Genomic DNA, 16,942 nt, shown 5'->3' with positions numbered 1-16,942 from the left:
GCTAATGTGTTTAAAACTCAGAGTGCTTTACCCCCATGCCGTACCCGCTGTTCCTCTCAAAAGGCCCAGTAACTCGGACTGCCGCGTCCTAACCACATGGATAGATATGATTACCTCTTCAAACTCCTCCTTATCGGAGATTCCGGCGTCGGAAAGTCTTGTCTGCTCCTTCGATTTGCCGATGACACCTACACAGAAAGCTACATCTCTACTATTGGCGTGGATTTCGTACGTATCCCGGCTAACCATTTTGTTATTTTATTTTTATTTTTTTTATTATTATTTTGGACGTTCCAAGTTGTCCTCAATTATCCATTTCAAAAGCGACCAACAGTATACTGACAGCTCCCTCATAGAAAATCCGCACTATCGAGCTTGATGGCAAAACAGTGAAACTTCAAATTGTACAAAGACCCGGAACACTTCTTCCCATAATCAAATATAGCTGACACAGTATACAGTGGGACACTGCCGGCCAAGAGCGATTCCGAACCATCACATCGTCTTATTACCGTGGCGCTCATGGTATCTGCGTTGTATATGATGTTACCGACATGGATTCTTTCAACAATGTAAAGCAGTGGCTCCAGGAAATTGACCGTTATGCGACCGAGGGTGTCAACAAGCTGCTCGTGGGAAACAAGAGCGATATGGAGGATAAGAAAGTCGTAGAATATACTGTCGCGAAGGTATGTAGCCAGGACTCCATACCAGCACAATCGATCAGTGACTCTCTGCTTTCGTTCACATAATCTGTCTAACTTACGTATGCGTCATTTAGGAATTTGCTGATAGCCTTGGAATCCCATTTTTGGAAACATCTGCCAAGAACGCGTCTAATGTCGAGCAAGCCTTTTTGACGATGGCTAGACAGATCAAGGAGCGTATGGGCACCGCGACCGTAAACAACAAGCCGACTGTGCAAGTTGGTCAGGGACAGGGTGTCCAATCTGGATCCGGTGGTGGCTGCTGTTAGACGAATCATGACCCAAAATCACTATTGCCGAACGCTCCCCTTTTAGCACAGGGCAGAGAATCATCCGTGGGGCCTTGGTTTGCTTTATTTGCGAAGTTTGGCGGCTGTGTTCATGCAGCACGGTACGAAAGAACGGTGTTGATCGGTTTTAATTAGCTGAGGACGAGTACGGGGGGGGGGTCTTTCGATTCTCCACCATTCTTTAGCCGGCTTACTACACCTTGCCTTTATACAAGATCAATTTTTTTAGGGATTAGCACCCTGTCCCTCTGCTTACTTTTTACCCCCGATACTTCGTTCTTCTTTACTTCTGTTTACTTTCTGTTTTGCGACTCTACTATGGGCATCTTTACATCATTTTCTTCATGTTGCTTAGGTTGGATTCCTTGCGTATCTTGTCGGGCTCAATTAATAGGAAACGCATGAATGACTTGTGACTTGCTGCTGTGGTAAATTAGAAGTTATTAGGTCTTTTCTAGCCATAATCAGTATCTCACCTAGATTGAACTAACAAATACAGAGTATGCGATTAAATCTGTCAAGTCTGTGAAGCATAGACTAGATGCACTACCCGAGTAGATAACTTTACACCCACCTGACTCTAGGTCAAGTCGACGGGATTATTTCCCTGAGAAACAACAACAACAATAATAATAGAAAGGAGAAATGAACAATCACGAGCACGATCATCTGGGCATCTGATCCCTTCATAGAACCTTCTATATATACTGCATTACAGTTTCAACGAGATCACATGCAAGATGCACTTCGTGAGAAGAAGGCTCCCTAGTAAGCACCAGCTTAGATTTCCCAAGGATTTCTTTCATTACTTGTATAATTTAATAGATGCTATTATTATTCGAGATGCAGAGACCCAAATACGTAGAAACCAACAATGCATCAAGGCCTTGATACAGGCTTTCTACCACTAAGAACAAAATTTCAACCTCGGCCAAAGATATGGTGAAGCCTACCTAGGTAGGGTGACAATCAGGTATCGTCTTTTACCGTCTCGACCACGTCCACACCGTGACGGTTGTAAACGGTTAACGGTTACCAAATAGGTTACCAAGAAATAATCCGTATTGAGATAACTGCGAAAAAAAAAACCCTGGTAGGTGAAGAAGTTCTTGAGACCATAAAGGCCGGTACTTAGGTAGACTACCAGTCACCTTTGTAGCTTCTTACCTTCTACAATGCTTCGGAAGGAGAAGGGGACACCCACCGTAAATCAGCCGAGGTATAGGGATTCGGCAACGTCATGAAATCGGTCATCGTTCCCCAGTCTCAAGCGATCCAAACATCCTCACTCCTTTCGATCATTTATTCCGGTTGTAATTCGTATACCGCTCCTTTTGACACCCCCTTTCAATTCTTTCCTCATTTGCCTCCCTTTCTTTTCACCTCCCTATAGCTTTCAGATCCATCGCATATTCACACTCCTTCGCGTCCCGAGTGTGAAAGGACACCCGTATCTCATTATGTCTTTATCGAAGGTCGAGGATCCGAAGAAGGTCGCTGCGGCTGCAGCTGCACAGCAGAGCGACAACATAGCCCATGCGCTGGCGGGCGCTGGAGGTGGGATACTGTCCATGGTTTTAACGTGCGTGCATCAAACAGAGTCCCTTAATGCGCCCTCAAGCGTGATCTCACAGGAGTTTTCTTAGATATCCGCTCATTACGCTTTCGACCCGAGCGCAAGTCGAATCGAAGCGTGCACAGTCTTCCACCATTAATGCGATTCGCCGTATCGTGCAAAGGGAGGGAATAATCGGACTTTATTCTGGTCTTGAGTCGGCGTTGTTTGGTATCAGTGTCACTAACTTTGTGTATTACTACTGGTTCGAATGGACTCGGTCGGCGTTCGAGAAAGCTGCCGAGAAAGCGGGTCGCTCCAAGAAACTGTCGACAATCGAATCAATGGTTGCTGGTGCGATTGCGGGGAGTGCTACTGTCCTGCTCACCAACCCAATCTGGGTTATCAACACCAGGATGACCGCACGCAAATCCGCAGAGGAGAGTCCATCGCTACCCGGTGGCCCTAAGAAGCAGTCGGCCTCTACGTTTGGCACACTCATGGAGCTGCTCCAGAAAGAAGGCCCAGCTGCCCTTTTCTCCGGTGTTTTGCCTGCACTTATCCTGGTGATTAACCCTATTCTGCAGTATACAATCTTCGAGCAGTTGAAAAACATAGTGGAGCGCCGCCGCCGTATGACACCAAAGGATGCCTTTTATCTCGGCGCATTGGGCAAAATCCTGGCCACCTCAATCACATACCCTTATATCACAGTGAAGAGCCAAATGCACATTGCCAGCAAGGACGGACCCAAGGAAAGTTTGAACGGGAGCCTGAAAAGAATAATCAACGAAGAGGGTTATACCGGATTATACAAAGGTAAGTTGTTAATCTAGCCGATGCGCGCGCCCATGCTCATGATTCTACAGGAATTGGACCTAAGGTCACCCAAAGTGCAATCACCGCTGCATTCTTATTTGCATTTAAGGATGTTCTATACGATTCAATGGTGACCCTTAGGAGAAGTCGTGCTGCCAAATAGATAAGATCATTATAGGTAGTGAAATGGCCCAATAGGTCATTGGGGTTGCCAGACTTTCAACGGCCAACTAAACCCCACTGCGGAGCAGTTGTGGAATGAGTTTTTACCCCATGCTTCCAAAAGGATGAAATTTTTCATTAAATTCTAGACCTACCGGTCTATCTAACAATGGGGCGTTCTTTTTTGTACAACCTCTATTCAGTCAGAAGTTTCCTGGTGTCCAATGCGAGCTGTGTATAAAACAATACCTCGGTACTTTTACTGGGAACGACCATCACTATGATATCTACCTTAATAATAGGATGGTTCTTTTATGTATATAATTGTCTATGTATGATTCTCTCTTGCCTTTGTAATCTCGGGAAATAACATATAGCATACCCTGGTCCAGCTTCCACTCTTTTATTTTAAATTTTATTTTATATCGCACCCACTGTCTACACCGGAACCCAACTCCCACTGAAATTGTGGGTTGGTTAGTTAACTAACTAGTTTGTCTGGGTCGGCTTTGTCAGCACATTTTGACCGCCTACGGTTTATGGTAAAAGTGGCCGTCGCGTTCACGCGTGGAGACACAAAGCAAGTTATGGGTCTATTCCTCTTCCTCTTCTTCACTTTACCAGACCGCAAGAAGCCATTTTCTTTTCTTTTTCTTCCTAGGAACACACTGAAGAATTGAGCATAATTAAATGCTAATCACAGGACTTTCTGAGTGGCTGAGAGATAAAGGCGACCGCGTTCTTTTACATTTGATAAGTCCTTACCTTGAGTTCCCCCTCATGTGAGTCCTTTTAGGCTTCTTTTTCTTCCTATTCTATTTCAAGCTAACCACAATCCTATTCTAGGCATTGCCCTTATAATAAACTGTCCTTGGTTTGCTACAGCTAGTGGCTTTAACCTCCCACACCTTGACCTATCGAGTAACCACTTGATGGTGAAATCAAATATTATGGTTATACACCCTAAATGAGAGTGAGACACTGCCTGATAGGCTGATACGCTGTTCATTGGGCCATTAATACCATTTCCCCCTAAGAGTACCTGTAGAGGTGTCTCTGGAATTTTCGTTTTATCAGACACTACATACACATGTCTCGTCACATAACTTTTAAATACCCTTACGATAATGTATGCTCTAACCTGAGGACCCTGCACCAAGCTAAGACTAGGTAAGAACCTCTAATCAGCCTAGCCGGGGCCAACATATTAATGCTTTTTTAATTAGACAGCACAATTCACCCAAAGTCTAGCTAAAATGGGAAGAGAGTCTCTTAATTCTCGAAATTCCATAACCTCGACCCTCTTGGGATCGGATGACCCCTCTATGATCAAAGAGTCGGAAGACCTACTCTCGAAATTTGTAAGAGGGGCATCTCATGAGACACGGGATACCGTCCTGCAGCCTCAAAGCAACACGGGGAGCCCAGTCACCAAGTTAACGGCAGAGAGGTCAAAATCTCGAGTGAAGATACCCAGGGGAAATATCCAGTTACGCCCACAAAGCAGCCCACGGCCAACCGAACATGTGCCACCAAAAGCTCCTGCCAATCCGGCGTCGATAACCAAGCAAACAGTTACTTTACCGACCCCCAAGGGAAAGCTACCAAGCCCGCAAAGAAAACAGGCAGCCCGATCATCATCACTCCATAGTGACGTACCAGGATCCGTGATAATACGACGCTCTGGTCGTTCGAGAGCTGGCCCTACAAATTACTACAGGAAACTCCCATTGTTCAATAGTGAGGGTGAGGGGACTGTGCAAGAAATTAAGACTGTGCCAATCCACAGGGGCCCGTTATGGCACCCCCGTAGTGTTATTACTTCTACAACACTGGAACACTCTGCGAGCAGGAACAGTAGACAGCGGAATACTTCATTCAGCAGTCTGTTACAACAGCGGGAATTGGGCGAATACTCAAACTGGCAACTATATTCGCACTTCACCGGTAGTTTCAAAGTGTCAAAGACATGGAAGGGTGCTTCCAATGATGTTGTTTCTCTATCATGGTCACCCGATGGGACCAAATTCGCAGCAGGTGCTACCGCACAATGTGATGAGCATATGATGGCGTATAATAGGAAAAATAATCTCCTGTTTGGAAATCTCACTAACAGTGAACTATGTGAGCTGCCAGACCACTGTATACCACGTCCCGGGGGTAGGGGCCCAGCAAACCACGTTACGAATGATTCTCGTCTTTTTATGAGTGTTACTGCTGTGCAGTGGTTTGAGGACACGTTATATACTGCCAGCTATGACCACACCGTCAAACTATGGGATGCTTCAAGAGGGAAAGCTACGTGTCACAAAACCCTGAACCACGACTCGAAGGTGATTGTCATGGCACGTCATAACTTCGCTGAAAATATATTGGCTACAGGGACACATACGGTTGGATATTGGGACACTGATAGTGCGGAATATACAGCACTCGAATTACCGCGTACAAGGTCAAGAAAGGAGATTGAGCTTATACCGACATCAATTGCATGGGGATCTAGTCACGTGACGAAAGACTACCTCCTCGCAGGAATGTCTGATAAGGAAGATGGTGTCGCTCAATATGGACTTCTCGCTGCATTCCGTGTTCGAGAATCATCGATCGACCCTGAGTATTTTTCACCAAATTCACAGAATGTTTTTGATGTTGCCTGGCACCCCACCTTGCCAATATTTGGGGCAGCTTGCACTGCGGGTCAACAAGTTGCTCGGGGCACCCGGTCTGTTGTGAACATCTACGAGCCATTAAGACTCAAGTCTCGGGTTTTGGAGCTTGAGTGTCCAGCTTTGGACATCAATGAAGTGGCGTTCTGTCCGGCTAATACGAACTATGTCTCCACTAGCTGTACAGACGGAATCACGTATGTCTGGGATATGCGCAACTGTGGCGAAATCGTTCACAGGCTCAAACATGGAACTCCCTTGAATCAGCTGGACGAAACAGTTCCTAGAGAACAAGCAGATACCGGCGTCAACATGCAGTTATGGGGCTCCACATCTGACCAGCTGTATACAGGCGCTTCAGACGGTGTGGTAAAAAGGTGGAATATTCTTCGCGGGCCTGATGATGTGCTGGTTGAAGATGTGGCCGCTCTTAATGAAGGAATCATGTGCGGAGCATTTTCACCGGATCAATCTAACTTACTGATTGGAGATGTTTCTGGGGGTGTGCATCTTCTATCTAATAGTCCGTTCTGTCCAGACGATGGACGAGCATTCAATTTTAAGGAAAGCCCCCACAGTTTCGAGCAAGAACCCGATCCGGAGTCTGGTGTTAAAGCTGCTCAGGATCTGGTTTCAACAGGGCAAATTGAAATCCACCCTGTGCTTGGGCCTGGCAAGGGCCCTCGCTATAAGGGCCCGTTTGCTGCCTGGGCACGACCAATTGGAACGTCGCCAGAACGCATAGCATCCACTCAACTCACAAATTATTATAAGGTACGACAGCTCTGTGGCCTGCCCCCTCAGTCTCGCGAGGGCTTGAAACCTGAAGTGCGGGAAGAAGTTGAAGGGCACATAACACTTGCAACAGTACGCAACCAGATTCGTGGTCGGAACAAGAGACGGGGTCCAGAGGCTATGGCTATTAAAACTGAGTGTAATAATGAGCGTGACTTCATTGATTTATGCAGTGATGAAGGTGATGGTGAACCTGCACATAACATTTCACCGAAACGCAGGCAGCCAGTCATATCGACTCCTGACAATGTTACTATTGAGATCATAGATCTTACCGGTGATTTGGATGCGGAGAATTTTGCAAGCTCGCAGACATCCTCTCTGACATGCTCTAGGCGCGGGGATGGCTCAGTCCGTCCAGCTACTCTTGATGATCTCGATGAGCTTGAAGACGACTTCTGGTGGCCCAATAGCAGTGCAGTAAACCCTAACTTTTCTGACTAAATGAGACTAAGCTGCGGGTGTGATTATACAAGGTACAATAGATGGCTTTATCTTGCATGGTGTATATAGCATGCATGGATTTAATGATGATGATTGACACTTTATTCAACTGGTACCTACTAGAACTCCTATAAGCTACCTGGTATTTGTAGTGGGTTTGAGATTATTAGACAGGTGAAATGTAGCCAGTATATTAGCTAATAAAAGCACCATATAATTGTAGGGGAAATTATAAATATTAACTCCAGTTTTCAATCATAGAGTTTATCTAGACCAGCTGGTGGTTACCAGTGATTCCCAAATATTCTTAGTTGATTGGGATCTCGGGTTATTATTAACTCATTAATTACAACAAAAAGCAAATATTAATCTTATCAAATGAAAGTTATTATTCATACTTGGTAATTCTAGCTCATTAGTAGGGCTGGATATCAGCCTGAGTGATGTCAGTTCTGATTTTCATATTTTGCATGTTGCTTGGGCTCTTATAATGTTACCGTATAAGCACTTTGAATACCTGTCTGACATACCTGAGACTCCCTCCATTCACTATCCAGATATGTTCTTTATATTAACAGTGGCTTAGATGCACAGCCACACAATATCCGCAGCTCCATTTCAAGTGCGAGGCAGGTAACAGAATATCCGGTCCACCAATAGCATCGTAGTAGAATCCCAGTGGCAATCGTGACTAAAAGCTCTATAAGACGGCCATGGCAATCCCCGCATCTCACCTCCACCACTCTGGCATTCAATACTTGGTCTATCACGCGAACTTTCCATCTTTATTGATAGCATTTCCGTCACTTCAAGTCTTCGACCGGAGCCACCTGGTGCAACCTTAAAGGGGATTCGATATAATTTTTGATGTCATTCGCCCCGCCGCCTGGCCCCCCTCCCCCTTCTGTGCCGGAGGGGTGGACAACACAGTTCGATGACACATATAAGCAATGGTATGTATTCTATCACTTTTACTATCCCTCCTCAAACGGATCTGACTAAACAACCCTGCTCTAGGTTCTTCATCAACCTGGCCACAGGCAGATCCCAATGGGAGCCACCCCAACCCACCCCAGCACCTACACCACAAGTCCCAGCACAGGGCTCAATACCTGCGTCAGAACAACCACACGCGGATCAAACTGGCGCACCACCGCCCTCATATGAGGAATCTGGACCCGGCAATCCATCCGCGGTCGCCGATGCTGAAGACTCTGGCAAGAAAAAGGCCAACCGTTTCTCGTCAAACAATCCATACAACGGCGAACCGGCTTCCGGTCCGGAAGCATCCGGACCAAGCGTCAAAGACACCGTCGAGAGCGACGCAGCCCTAGCAGCGCGATTGCAAGCTGAAGAAGACGCAAGGTCCAGTTCCACAGGGCCTGGCACGGCAGCAGGCTACTACGATAATGACACGCCTCATTCTCCAACACCCTCCAACCCAGCAGGGGACAGAGATAAAGGCAAGGACAAAAAGAAGGGCTTCTTCAGTAAGCTTATGGGAAAGGCTTCATCCAGCCAGGGTCATCCCGGTCGTCCGCCGGCAGCGTATGGAAGATACCGCCCTTCCCAACCCGGATATGGCGCTCCCAGTCCTGGCCCTGGGTACGGAGTACCCGGTGGATTTTACCCACCACAACAGGGGTATGGACCTGGCCCTAGCTATGGAGCTGGATATGGACCACAACCTGTTTACGGGTACCCGCAGCAACCCTATTATGGCGGGGGGATGCAGCCGCAGAGACGACCAGGTGGAGGAGGGATGGGGATGGCTGGTGCGGCAGCGCTGGGTGTAGGAGGTGGGTTGCTTGGAGGTGCGCTGCTAGCAGATGCGATTGATGACCATGACCATGATGATTATGGAGGCGATTATGGTGGTGGGGATGACTTTGGGGGTGATTTTTAGTTATACCTGTAACTCTAGCCATAACCGCCAGGGTTATGCACGTATTATGATGGTTCTGTAATGGTATTATGGAGGCTGCCTGTTATTTGCACTCCAATTATATAGCAGCGCGCATGTAGCGCCTGGCGAGCCATTCCCCGGTCTTATCTATACCATACACATACGTATTTCCAACGAAATATACACCAAAGAACACTCCTCGGGCGGCTCACCTCCTCCGCGCCCCTCCCTTATTTTCCCTTCCAGTCGCCGCACCAGGACCAGGAGATGCCGGAACAGGCTGTGCCCTCGGCGCGGCTCCAGCCATCCACCCTGCAAGATCGAAGTTTGCGGGACCACCGCCAGCCATTGCATTCTGTGCACCAGCCATGGGCGACGCGCGAGACTGTTTCTCAAATTCCTCACGCATTTCGGGGTCCACTGCGCTCAAATCATTAGCAACCCGCATCGTACAATAACAGATAGAACATGGCCAGATTAAGGGCAAATGCAGATATGAATATCCAAACATACTGTTTTCCATAAGCTTGGGCATCCCAAAGGTGAAACCCAACGCAACGAGTGCAAGCAAAATCATGGGGTTCTTGAATAGCGACAGTGGCGAGACTATCCGAAAATGTTAGCATAGGACCAATAGACAGTGTTTGAAGAGCGCCTCCGAGAAACAAAACAACATATAAATGGAGGAAATTGGGAGAGTGGGAAACACATACAAGTCTGCCGAACTTCATAGAACCCCTTCTTCCCAACAACCTTCACGTCAACCACCACATCACGGGCATTTCCTTGTCCGGCCACAGCTTGCACATCCACGGGCCTCAGGTATTTCTCAACCCCACGATTACCCCACTCATTACCCCGGAATGTCTCCCAAACACCCTTCACATACCCCCTCTCATCAAGATCAACTCGTAACGGAGTAAAAACATATTCCGACGATCGAATATCGAGTAGGTACGAACCTGACAAGTCGTCTCTTTGGGAAATCTTGTATTCAGAAGAAGCAATCCCAGAGAAGACAAACGTTGCGGAGCGGGTAAGGGGAGCTTTTATGGGGTTTGCGAGGGATGTTGAGGTGAGTGTTGCGTGGGTGTCGGCGGGCAAGGAATGAGGGTTTGGGAGGAGCGGGGAGGGCGGAACGGTGAGTGTTAAGTCCGAGAGGGCCGGCGTTATTAAAAGTAGTAAGAGAGTAAGCGGATTTAAAAGATGCATGTTGATGAAGCTGAGATTAGAATTGGTAGGTTTTTGCCGGAGTGTGCTGTTGTTGGAATGACAGAAACTTGGGAGAAGTTGAGGCAGCTAGCGCCAAGCATTAGCTAGCAGATCACATGTCACCTCGTGTAGCACAGAGATAGCTGTATACAAAGTGCTTGGCATACGAAAAGTCTACCAAGTATCGATATCATTAATTCGCTGAAGTGCTGGTTGTTTCGATATAAAGTTAATTAACATAATTTATCATACAATGTAAATTCTAAACTCATACAGAACGACATCCGCCATCAGGTGCTATGTACAGGAAGGCTTCGCGTGAAACTACGTTGGAGCCAGAAGTAATTTACAACTTAGCTTTAGGCGCGGATAGCTCATTGTTAGCATCCTCGTACAACTGGTCCAGAAGCTGGCGATACTTCTTGACAACAGGAGGGCGCTTGAGTTTCAGACTAGAATCCAAAGTTAGCATCATCCTCATTCCCAAGAGCGAGATAATAGTAGTACATACGTTGGTGTCAGTAGGTCATTCTCTACTGAGAATGGATCGACCATCAGAGAACAGTTCCTTACTCTCTCGTACCCCGCGAGCTTGTGTTTCTTCGCGACGCGTTCGAGGTCCTTCTGCACCGCTTTCTTGATTTTGCCATCTTGCAAAACCGACTTGATGGCTGCGGTATCGGTGGGTTCGATGGTCCGACCAAGTACCTTCGAGGCAAATGTAGCAAACATATCGGGCTGCACACCAAAGATACCGACCAAGAAGGTCTGCACACTATCACCGTGCACGTAGGCCTGCGCGAAATATCCCAACTCCGACATGATGATGCCCTCCAGTCGCTCAGGCGAGATGTACTCTCCCTGTGCTAACTTGAGAACGTTCTTACGACGGTCAATAATAATGATACGGCCCTTATCATCAATCTTGGCGACGTCACCCGTCTGAAACCACCCATCCTCAGTGACAGCCTTGGCCGTCTCTTCGGGGTTCTTCAGGTACTCCTTGAATACATTGGGACCACGAATGAGGAGCTCACCGCGAGGGAAAGGCTTGTCATGAACGGAGTATTCCATGTCTGGCAGAGACAGCAGGCACACCTCTGTGCAGGGGGCTACGCGTCCACAGTTTCCAGAAGAAACGTCCCGCGAAGACTGCGCGGATGCCATGGCATAAGTTTCAGTCAAACCATAGCCCTGGGAGAAATCGGTGCCAATAGCCACTCGCAAAAAGTTGTGCAGGGATGGATCCAGAGGCGCAGAACCAGAGACCATTGTCCTTACATTTTCAAGACCGATGGCGGCAGCAACCTTCTTGGCCCAGATCCGGTCATACAGAGCGTGCTTCACGGTGGCTTTGCTAGGATCCGGGTTTTTCAAGTTTGCGGTCTTGGTGGAAACGATGTGTTTGGACAGAGTTCCTCGGAAACCAGGGGCTTCGACGGTCGCAGCGCGGATAGCGCTCCCAAAACGGCTGTATAGGCGTGGGACAGAGACAAACCCAGTGGGCTTTAGCAACTTGAGATCATCAACAAGTTCGAGAACGTTTCCATGGAAGTAACCGATGCGAGCGCCAGACCAAAGAGCCGCGTGTTCGATAAGACGCTCAAAGATATGAGCCAACGGAAGATACGACGGAAACGTATCATTCCGCGCCTGAGGAGTGGCCACCAACGCACCAGAGGTAGCTGCTACTGCGTTCTCATGGGTCAGAACCACACCCTTGGGAGAACCAGTAGTACCAGAAGTATAATTGATAGTGACGATGTTGGAGGGTTTCGGGGGGTTACAAGGACGGTTAGCGGCAGCACCCAGGGCCTCAACTTCTTCCATGCCGTAGATCGTCAGGTCATGGTCGGCAGCCATGGACTCTAAAAGCGCGCGCTTGGAGTGACCCGTCTGCTCGCCCGCATCGAGAGAGTCCAAGCTCACGATGATTTTTAGGTTCGGCAAAACTGGTTTCAGCTTGATAAGTGTAGGGATATGGGGTAGAGAAGCCACAACACAGCTCAATTCTGCATGGTTGATGATATATTCGGTGGCATCGGCGGCGAGCACATCGTAAATCGAGACCGAGTACAAACTCTGAGACATACATGCCAGATCTGAAAACTTAGCGGAAATGGTCATTATCTTGTGAGAGAAATAAATACCTGTAATCTGCCACTCCGGGCGATTCTGACACCAAAGGCCAACACCATACTGCCCAGGGCGAGCACAATTGTGCTTGTGGTGCAATTCAACCAACCCAGAACCAAATTCAGCGCGCCGTTTCTGGACCGTGGCATAACTCATCCATTGATATTGACCCCACACCTTTTTCACCGGATCATATGGGCGCCATCCAAGGCAATCGGACTTAGGGGAATGGTTCGCTGTGGATTCGAATATCTCGTGCGCAGTGGTGATCTAGTGTCGTTAACTCCAGCATCCACGGACAAGAAAAAAAAAAAAAAAAAAAAAAAAAGAAAGGAAGGAAGGTAGAGAGGTTGTGGCATACTTTGGGATCCAGTGTTTTCACCAGCTCCTCCTGTGTATTCCAAGCACGGTATATCGGGCTCCGTCCGTCCTTCTGGGTGCCGGGAATAGGGACAGAGTAAGGCTTGCCTTTCGGAGGCTCCTCATTGAGTTCTGCCGCACGGGCGAAATGAGCTCGCTCCTGTGAGAAAAACATGACTGGGGGTTTAGTCAGATGTGTTCGCAAGTAAACCTATGATGGCACGGCCTAGGATCCCGACCTAATCAATCGAGTATGCTGTAGGAACCGACAGAAAGAAAGAACCGGTTCTCGAGTTTCGGAGGGCAGCAGAGATAAATCAACTAGCCGTACGACACACGGCGCCGATCTGTGAGGGACGGGGCGAAAGAGGGTAATGGAAGTTTGGAGGAGAGAGGCGCACAAAGAGAGAGGAAGTGGGAGAGAGAGAGGCACGGAGTCAAGCCTGAGAAGCTGGAGATTAACTATGAAGCGGCGGTTGAAAGCCTTCCTGTCGGCGGGCCCGAGAGATAGGAGGCCAATGATATGAGTGGTTAAGCAAGACAGCAGATGCCCCATAAAATTTCCGGTTACGGTAAAAGCCTCGGTATCTTTCCTAGATGCAGGTTTTAATGCTCCGATGGGGACAAACAGCTGGAATTATGAAATTCAAAGGGGCTGGCAGACAGCAATGGGCTTTATAACCGAGGCCATGCGTTGCACGACAAGTATTTCATAGTCTCGACCGGGTCGCTCAGGGCCAGCGCCCAGGACTGCGCGTCCGTCTTGTGATCGGTCACTCACATGCCTCGATTTGCAGACATCATGAATTCATGATGACCAACGCTAAAACTGCAGTCTTCGGCCAAGGATCGATCGATTTATGGGGTCTTACTAAGAAAGGTGTCTGCCCCGGTTTCAAGCCAGCATGTGAAGTCCTCTCTTGACGCTTGATGATGTCCCGAATTATGTTTCTCGCATAGCCACTTAGAGCCCCAGTTCGTGCGCTCGTGCGCCACTATTTTCTACACGAGCTCTGGTCGCCACCGACCAGGTGGTCTGCTCCATATATACTTCGCATTTAGGATGCTCAGCTAAAAAACCCCGAATACATTATACGGTGATCCAGTTCTATCTCGGTCATTCTTACCCCAATCCACATGAAACCATTCGGTCGCCGCAAATTTTAAAAAGTCAATTTCACCCAACTCCCTGTAATGCAGCAAATATATACGCACATAATATACAACCGGGGATAACAAATAATAAATACACCAGCGCAATAGCTGAACCCTCTCCCATGCGAATGGCTATAAACGGCAGTAACGGAAATCATCAAACATCGGGAATTAAATGGGTAGGGCGATCTATGTAGATCTATGTAAAGACCGCTCGATAAGCCCGTTTATACCACTTCTCTGAAGTCGTGGTCTCCCAGTATTCGTTCTCCAAAGCAAGGCGGCCGGTATCAATATCTGCTTCGATCGGTTTAACAAACGCGGGTCGGAATATGATCTTGTGGCCAACATAAAGCACCACAAAGAGGATCAGACTGATGTAGGCAACGAAAAAATCCGTCACATTGAATGTCGGTATCCACGCGGTGAATCCTTGGGTCAAAATAATTAGAATGTTGAAGAAGAGCCCGTACCATGAGAACCATGGCTGCCATACTGCTTTATAAGGGAGAAGATCGCGAGAGATATTGCGGGCTTTCAGGGCACGCATGAAGGCCAAATGGCATCCCAAGATGGATGCCCAGGAGATCAAACCGGCAACGCTAGAGATGTTCAGGAACCAGTTGAACACGGTGCTACCAGAGTCCGAAACATTCATGAAGCCAAGCAGGCCAAAAGCAGAAGTAAACGCAACACTATAGTACGGGACACCCTGCTTTGAGGTTTTCTTAAACCAACGTGGGGCGAAACCCTCCTGAGCCAGGCCAATCATAATACGACTGGCACTGTAGACATTGGAATTGGCAGCTGAAAGCACCACCGTCAGGAGCACAGCGTTGATGATGTCTGGCAACACAGAGACCCCTGCGCGTTTTGCTGCAATGACGAACGGTGACGAGTTAGCATCGTTTCCACTCGAGTTCAAAAGCGAGTCGTCATCGGACGGCATAAGGATGCCGATGAAGAAAATCGTCAGCACGAAGAAGAATAGAATACGGAAAAAAGCCTTGCGGATGGCCGAGGGCACGGTCTTGCGAGGATTCTCGGTTTCACCGGCAGCAATACCAACCAACTCGGTTCCTTGGTATGAGAATGCGGCTTGAATAAGAACAGCCCAGAATCCAACGAACTTGGCCGTAGAATCTGGGGATATCCCATCATACGCCACAAAAGGGCCCGGGTGAACCCAGTAGCGAAATCCGAGATATCCTTCTCTGCCACCGCCGGACGACATCCAGATCCCAAAGATCATGAAGCCAATAACAGTAAGGACCTTTATGCTGGAGAACCAGAACTCCAGCTCACCGAAGACGCTAACCGGAAGCATGTTGAAAAGTGTGATCACAACCCAGAAGACACCGATGAAAATGGCGATATTGACGTCTTTATTCCAAAACTGTATAAGCAAACCGGTTGCTGTAAGTTCGAGAGCAAATGTGATTGCCCAAGAGAACCAGTAGATCCAGCCCATAGCAAAACCCAAGCTAGGATCAACCAGTCTAGTAGCGTAGGAAGTGAAGGCTCCGGGAATGGGCAAGTAGGTTGCAATCTCCCCCAATGCCGTCATCACAGAGTAGACAATCGTTCCGATAAACATATAGGCGATCAACGCGCCAACGGGACCTGCGGACGAGACAGCAGAACCGGAAGATATGAACAGCCCAGTACCAATTGTGCCACCTGCAAATTGTCAACACTCTGAACCAATTAAGGCATGTCAAACATCGGCGAGCAAGGCAGTATATCGGAAAAGCATACCGATGGCAATCATTTGCAGATGTCTGCTTTTGAGCTTCCGCTTAAGGTCTGGTAGCGGATTCGACTCGCGACTGGCCCCATGCTTCTCGCAGTCGGCATCATCTAGGCCAGAAGACGGCTGTGTGGCAGTGACCAGGACGTCACCATCGTTGGTCGTCTTCTCCTTCTTTCCTTGAGACACGGCCCGATCGGCGTTGAAGTCGTACTCGGAGGACATGGCTGGCCCTAGACAGATAGCAGACGGCTTCGAAAGGAGAATCGAGGGCGTCGCTGGAAGCCCAAGGACGTTATAGGTAAGAGAGTGAGAGGGAGAGAAGGAAGAAAGTGGTCCGCGAAAAGAAAATGTCAGGGCCGACTCCACCCAGACCAGAGTGTGACACTTGCGCTCCAACCGGCGGAATTGAAGCGATCTGGGAAGGCGAGAGATAAAGCAAGATCCCCGGAGCTATGCTTTTAAAGAACTTTAGGGTTACATCTATCTCTCCCCTCATGCAGCGTGAGTCAAAAGATAAGGAGATATGACAGACGACAGCACACGAGGGTGGATGAATGGGAAGATGTTATGTAAGGAAAACCAGGCTAAATGAGGGGACAAAGGAGGATCTCCTCACAATGGCGATGGATGCAACGCTGACTGGCAAGAAGGGGAACGAGGGCATGAGACGGGCATCTTGACGGCGCCTTCTGGAAAAGTTTTTTTTGCCTTCATTCGGAGTCCGCCGTCCATGCCACTGTCCTCTCCGGCATGGCATCAGATCTAGAAGTCCAATCATGGTTTCCAGAGCGTGAAAAGTCAACGCATCGCAGCTGTATCCGAGGTGGGCCGGAAAAGTCGTAAAAGTTTTTTTCTGGTTAGAAAGCGGCAAAGCGCGACTCCACCCAGTGGGTGGACCAAAGACGAAGAGAGGCAACGACGGCCGAATAGCCGGCGGAGAACTTTTCATTCCCCAGTGTTCTTAAAGAAGAGAGAATCAGTA

The 16,942-nt window shown here is 48.2% G+C and overlaps 7 protein-coding genes across 7 annotated transcripts; 4 read left to right on the top strand and 3 right to left on the bottom strand.

Annotated features, from left to right (window-relative positions):
• Positions 1-96: 96 nt before the first annotated feature.
• On the top strand, positions 97-976 carry ASPVEDRAFT_89325 (Rab family GTPase YPT1; the record flags this gene model as incomplete). Its single annotated transcript, XM_040818577.1, has 4 exons — positions 97-228; positions 357-404; positions 462-689; positions 782-976. The coding sequence occupies 4 exons, from the start codon at positions 97-99 to the stop codon at positions 974-976; spliced, it is 603 nt and encodes a 200-aa protein (XP_040673852.1).
• A 1,063-nt stretch (positions 977-2,039) lies between these two features.
• On the top strand, positions 2,040-3,950 carry pmp47 (putative peroxisomal membrane protein Pmp47). The gene is made up of 3 exons (XM_040813744.1): positions 2,040-2,579; positions 2,644-3,371; positions 3,422-3,950. Exons 1-3 carry the CDS (start codon positions 2,458-2,460, stop codon positions 3,532-3,534), a joined length of 963 nt encoding a protein of 320 aa, XP_040673851.1. The 5' UTR covers positions 2,040-2,457; the 3' UTR covers positions 3,535-3,950.
• Positions 3,951-4,789: 839 nt separating this feature from the next.
• On the top strand, positions 4,790-7,438 carry ASPVEDRAFT_34264 (WD repeat protein; the record flags this gene model as incomplete). Its single annotated transcript, XM_040810841.1, has 1 exon — positions 4,790-7,438. The coding sequence occupies one exon, from the start codon at positions 4,790-4,792 to the stop codon at positions 7,436-7,438; it is 2,649 nt and encodes an 882-aa protein (XP_040673850.1).
• A 400-nt stretch (positions 7,439-7,838) lies between these two features.
• Positions 7,839-9,418, top strand: ASPVEDRAFT_387641 (WW domain-containing protein). The gene is made up of 3 exons (XM_040811775.1): positions 7,839-7,957; positions 8,025-8,391; positions 8,456-9,418. The coding sequence occupies exons 2-3, from the start codon at positions 8,306-8,308 to the stop codon at positions 9,342-9,344; spliced, it is 975 nt and encodes a 324-aa protein (XP_040673849.1). The 5' UTR covers positions 7,839-7,957; positions 8,025-8,305; the 3' UTR covers positions 9,345-9,418.
• A 134-nt stretch (positions 9,419-9,552) lies between these two features.
• ASPVEDRAFT_89321 (uncharacterized protein) lies at positions 9,553-10,556 on the bottom strand (the record flags this gene model as incomplete). Its single annotated transcript, XM_040818575.1, has 3 exons — positions 9,553-9,764; positions 9,858-9,950; positions 10,058-10,556. 3 exons carry the CDS (start codon positions 10,554-10,556, stop codon positions 9,553-9,555), a joined length of 804 nt encoding a protein of 267 aa, XP_040673848.1.
• Positions 10,557-10,902: 346 nt separating this feature from the next.
• Positions 10,903-13,227, bottom strand: ASPVEDRAFT_142900 (putative AMP-binding enzyme; the record flags this gene model as incomplete). The annotated part of the gene is made up of 4 exons (XM_040807880.1): positions 10,903-11,008; positions 11,068-12,658; positions 12,707-12,962; positions 13,054-13,227. The coding sequence occupies 4 exons, from the start codon at positions 13,225-13,227 to the stop codon at positions 10,903-10,905; spliced, it is 2,127 nt and encodes a 708-aa protein (XP_040673847.1).
• Positions 13,228-14,406: 1,179 nt separating this feature from the next.
• ASPVEDRAFT_34260 (putative arginine transporter) lies at positions 14,407-16,182 on the bottom strand (the record flags this gene model as incomplete). The annotated part of the gene is made up of 2 exons (XM_040810840.1): positions 14,407-15,887; positions 15,966-16,182. 2 exons carry the CDS (start codon positions 16,180-16,182, stop codon positions 14,407-14,409), a joined length of 1,698 nt encoding a protein of 565 aa, XP_040673846.1.
• Positions 16,183-16,942: the final 760 nt, after the last annotated feature.

The sequence above is a fragment of the Aspergillus versicolor genome, assembly GCF_001890125.1.
Source record: "Aspergillus versicolor CBS 583.65 unplaced genomic scaffold ASPVEscaffold_14, whole genome shotgun sequence".
NCBI lineage: Eukaryota > Fungi > Ascomycota > Eurotiomycetes > Eurotiales > Aspergillaceae > Aspergillus > Aspergillus versicolor.
This window is presented reverse-complemented; position numbering and strand designations above follow the sequence as displayed.

Coding starts and splice junctions, on each gene's coding strand:
- ASPVEDRAFT_387641 (XM_040811775.1), top strand. CDS start 8,306: ATGTCATTCGCCCCGCCGCCTGGCCCCCCTCCCCCTTCTGTGCCGGAG. Junction 8,392..8,455: donor GATGACACATATAAGCAATG/GTATGTATTCTA, acceptor ACCCTGCTCTAG/GTTCTTCATCAACCTGGCCA.
- pmp47 (XM_040813744.1), top strand. CDS start 2,458: ATGTCTTTATCGAAGGTCGAGGATCCGAAGAAGGTCGCTGCGGCTGCA. Junction 2,580..2,643: donor ATACTGTCCATGGTTTTAAC/GTGCGTGCATCA, acceptor GAGTTTTCTTAG/ATATCCGCTCATTACGCTTT. Junction 3,372..3,421: donor TTATACCGGATTATACAAAG/GTAAGTTGTTAA, acceptor ATGATTCTACAG/GAATTGGACCTAAGGTCACC.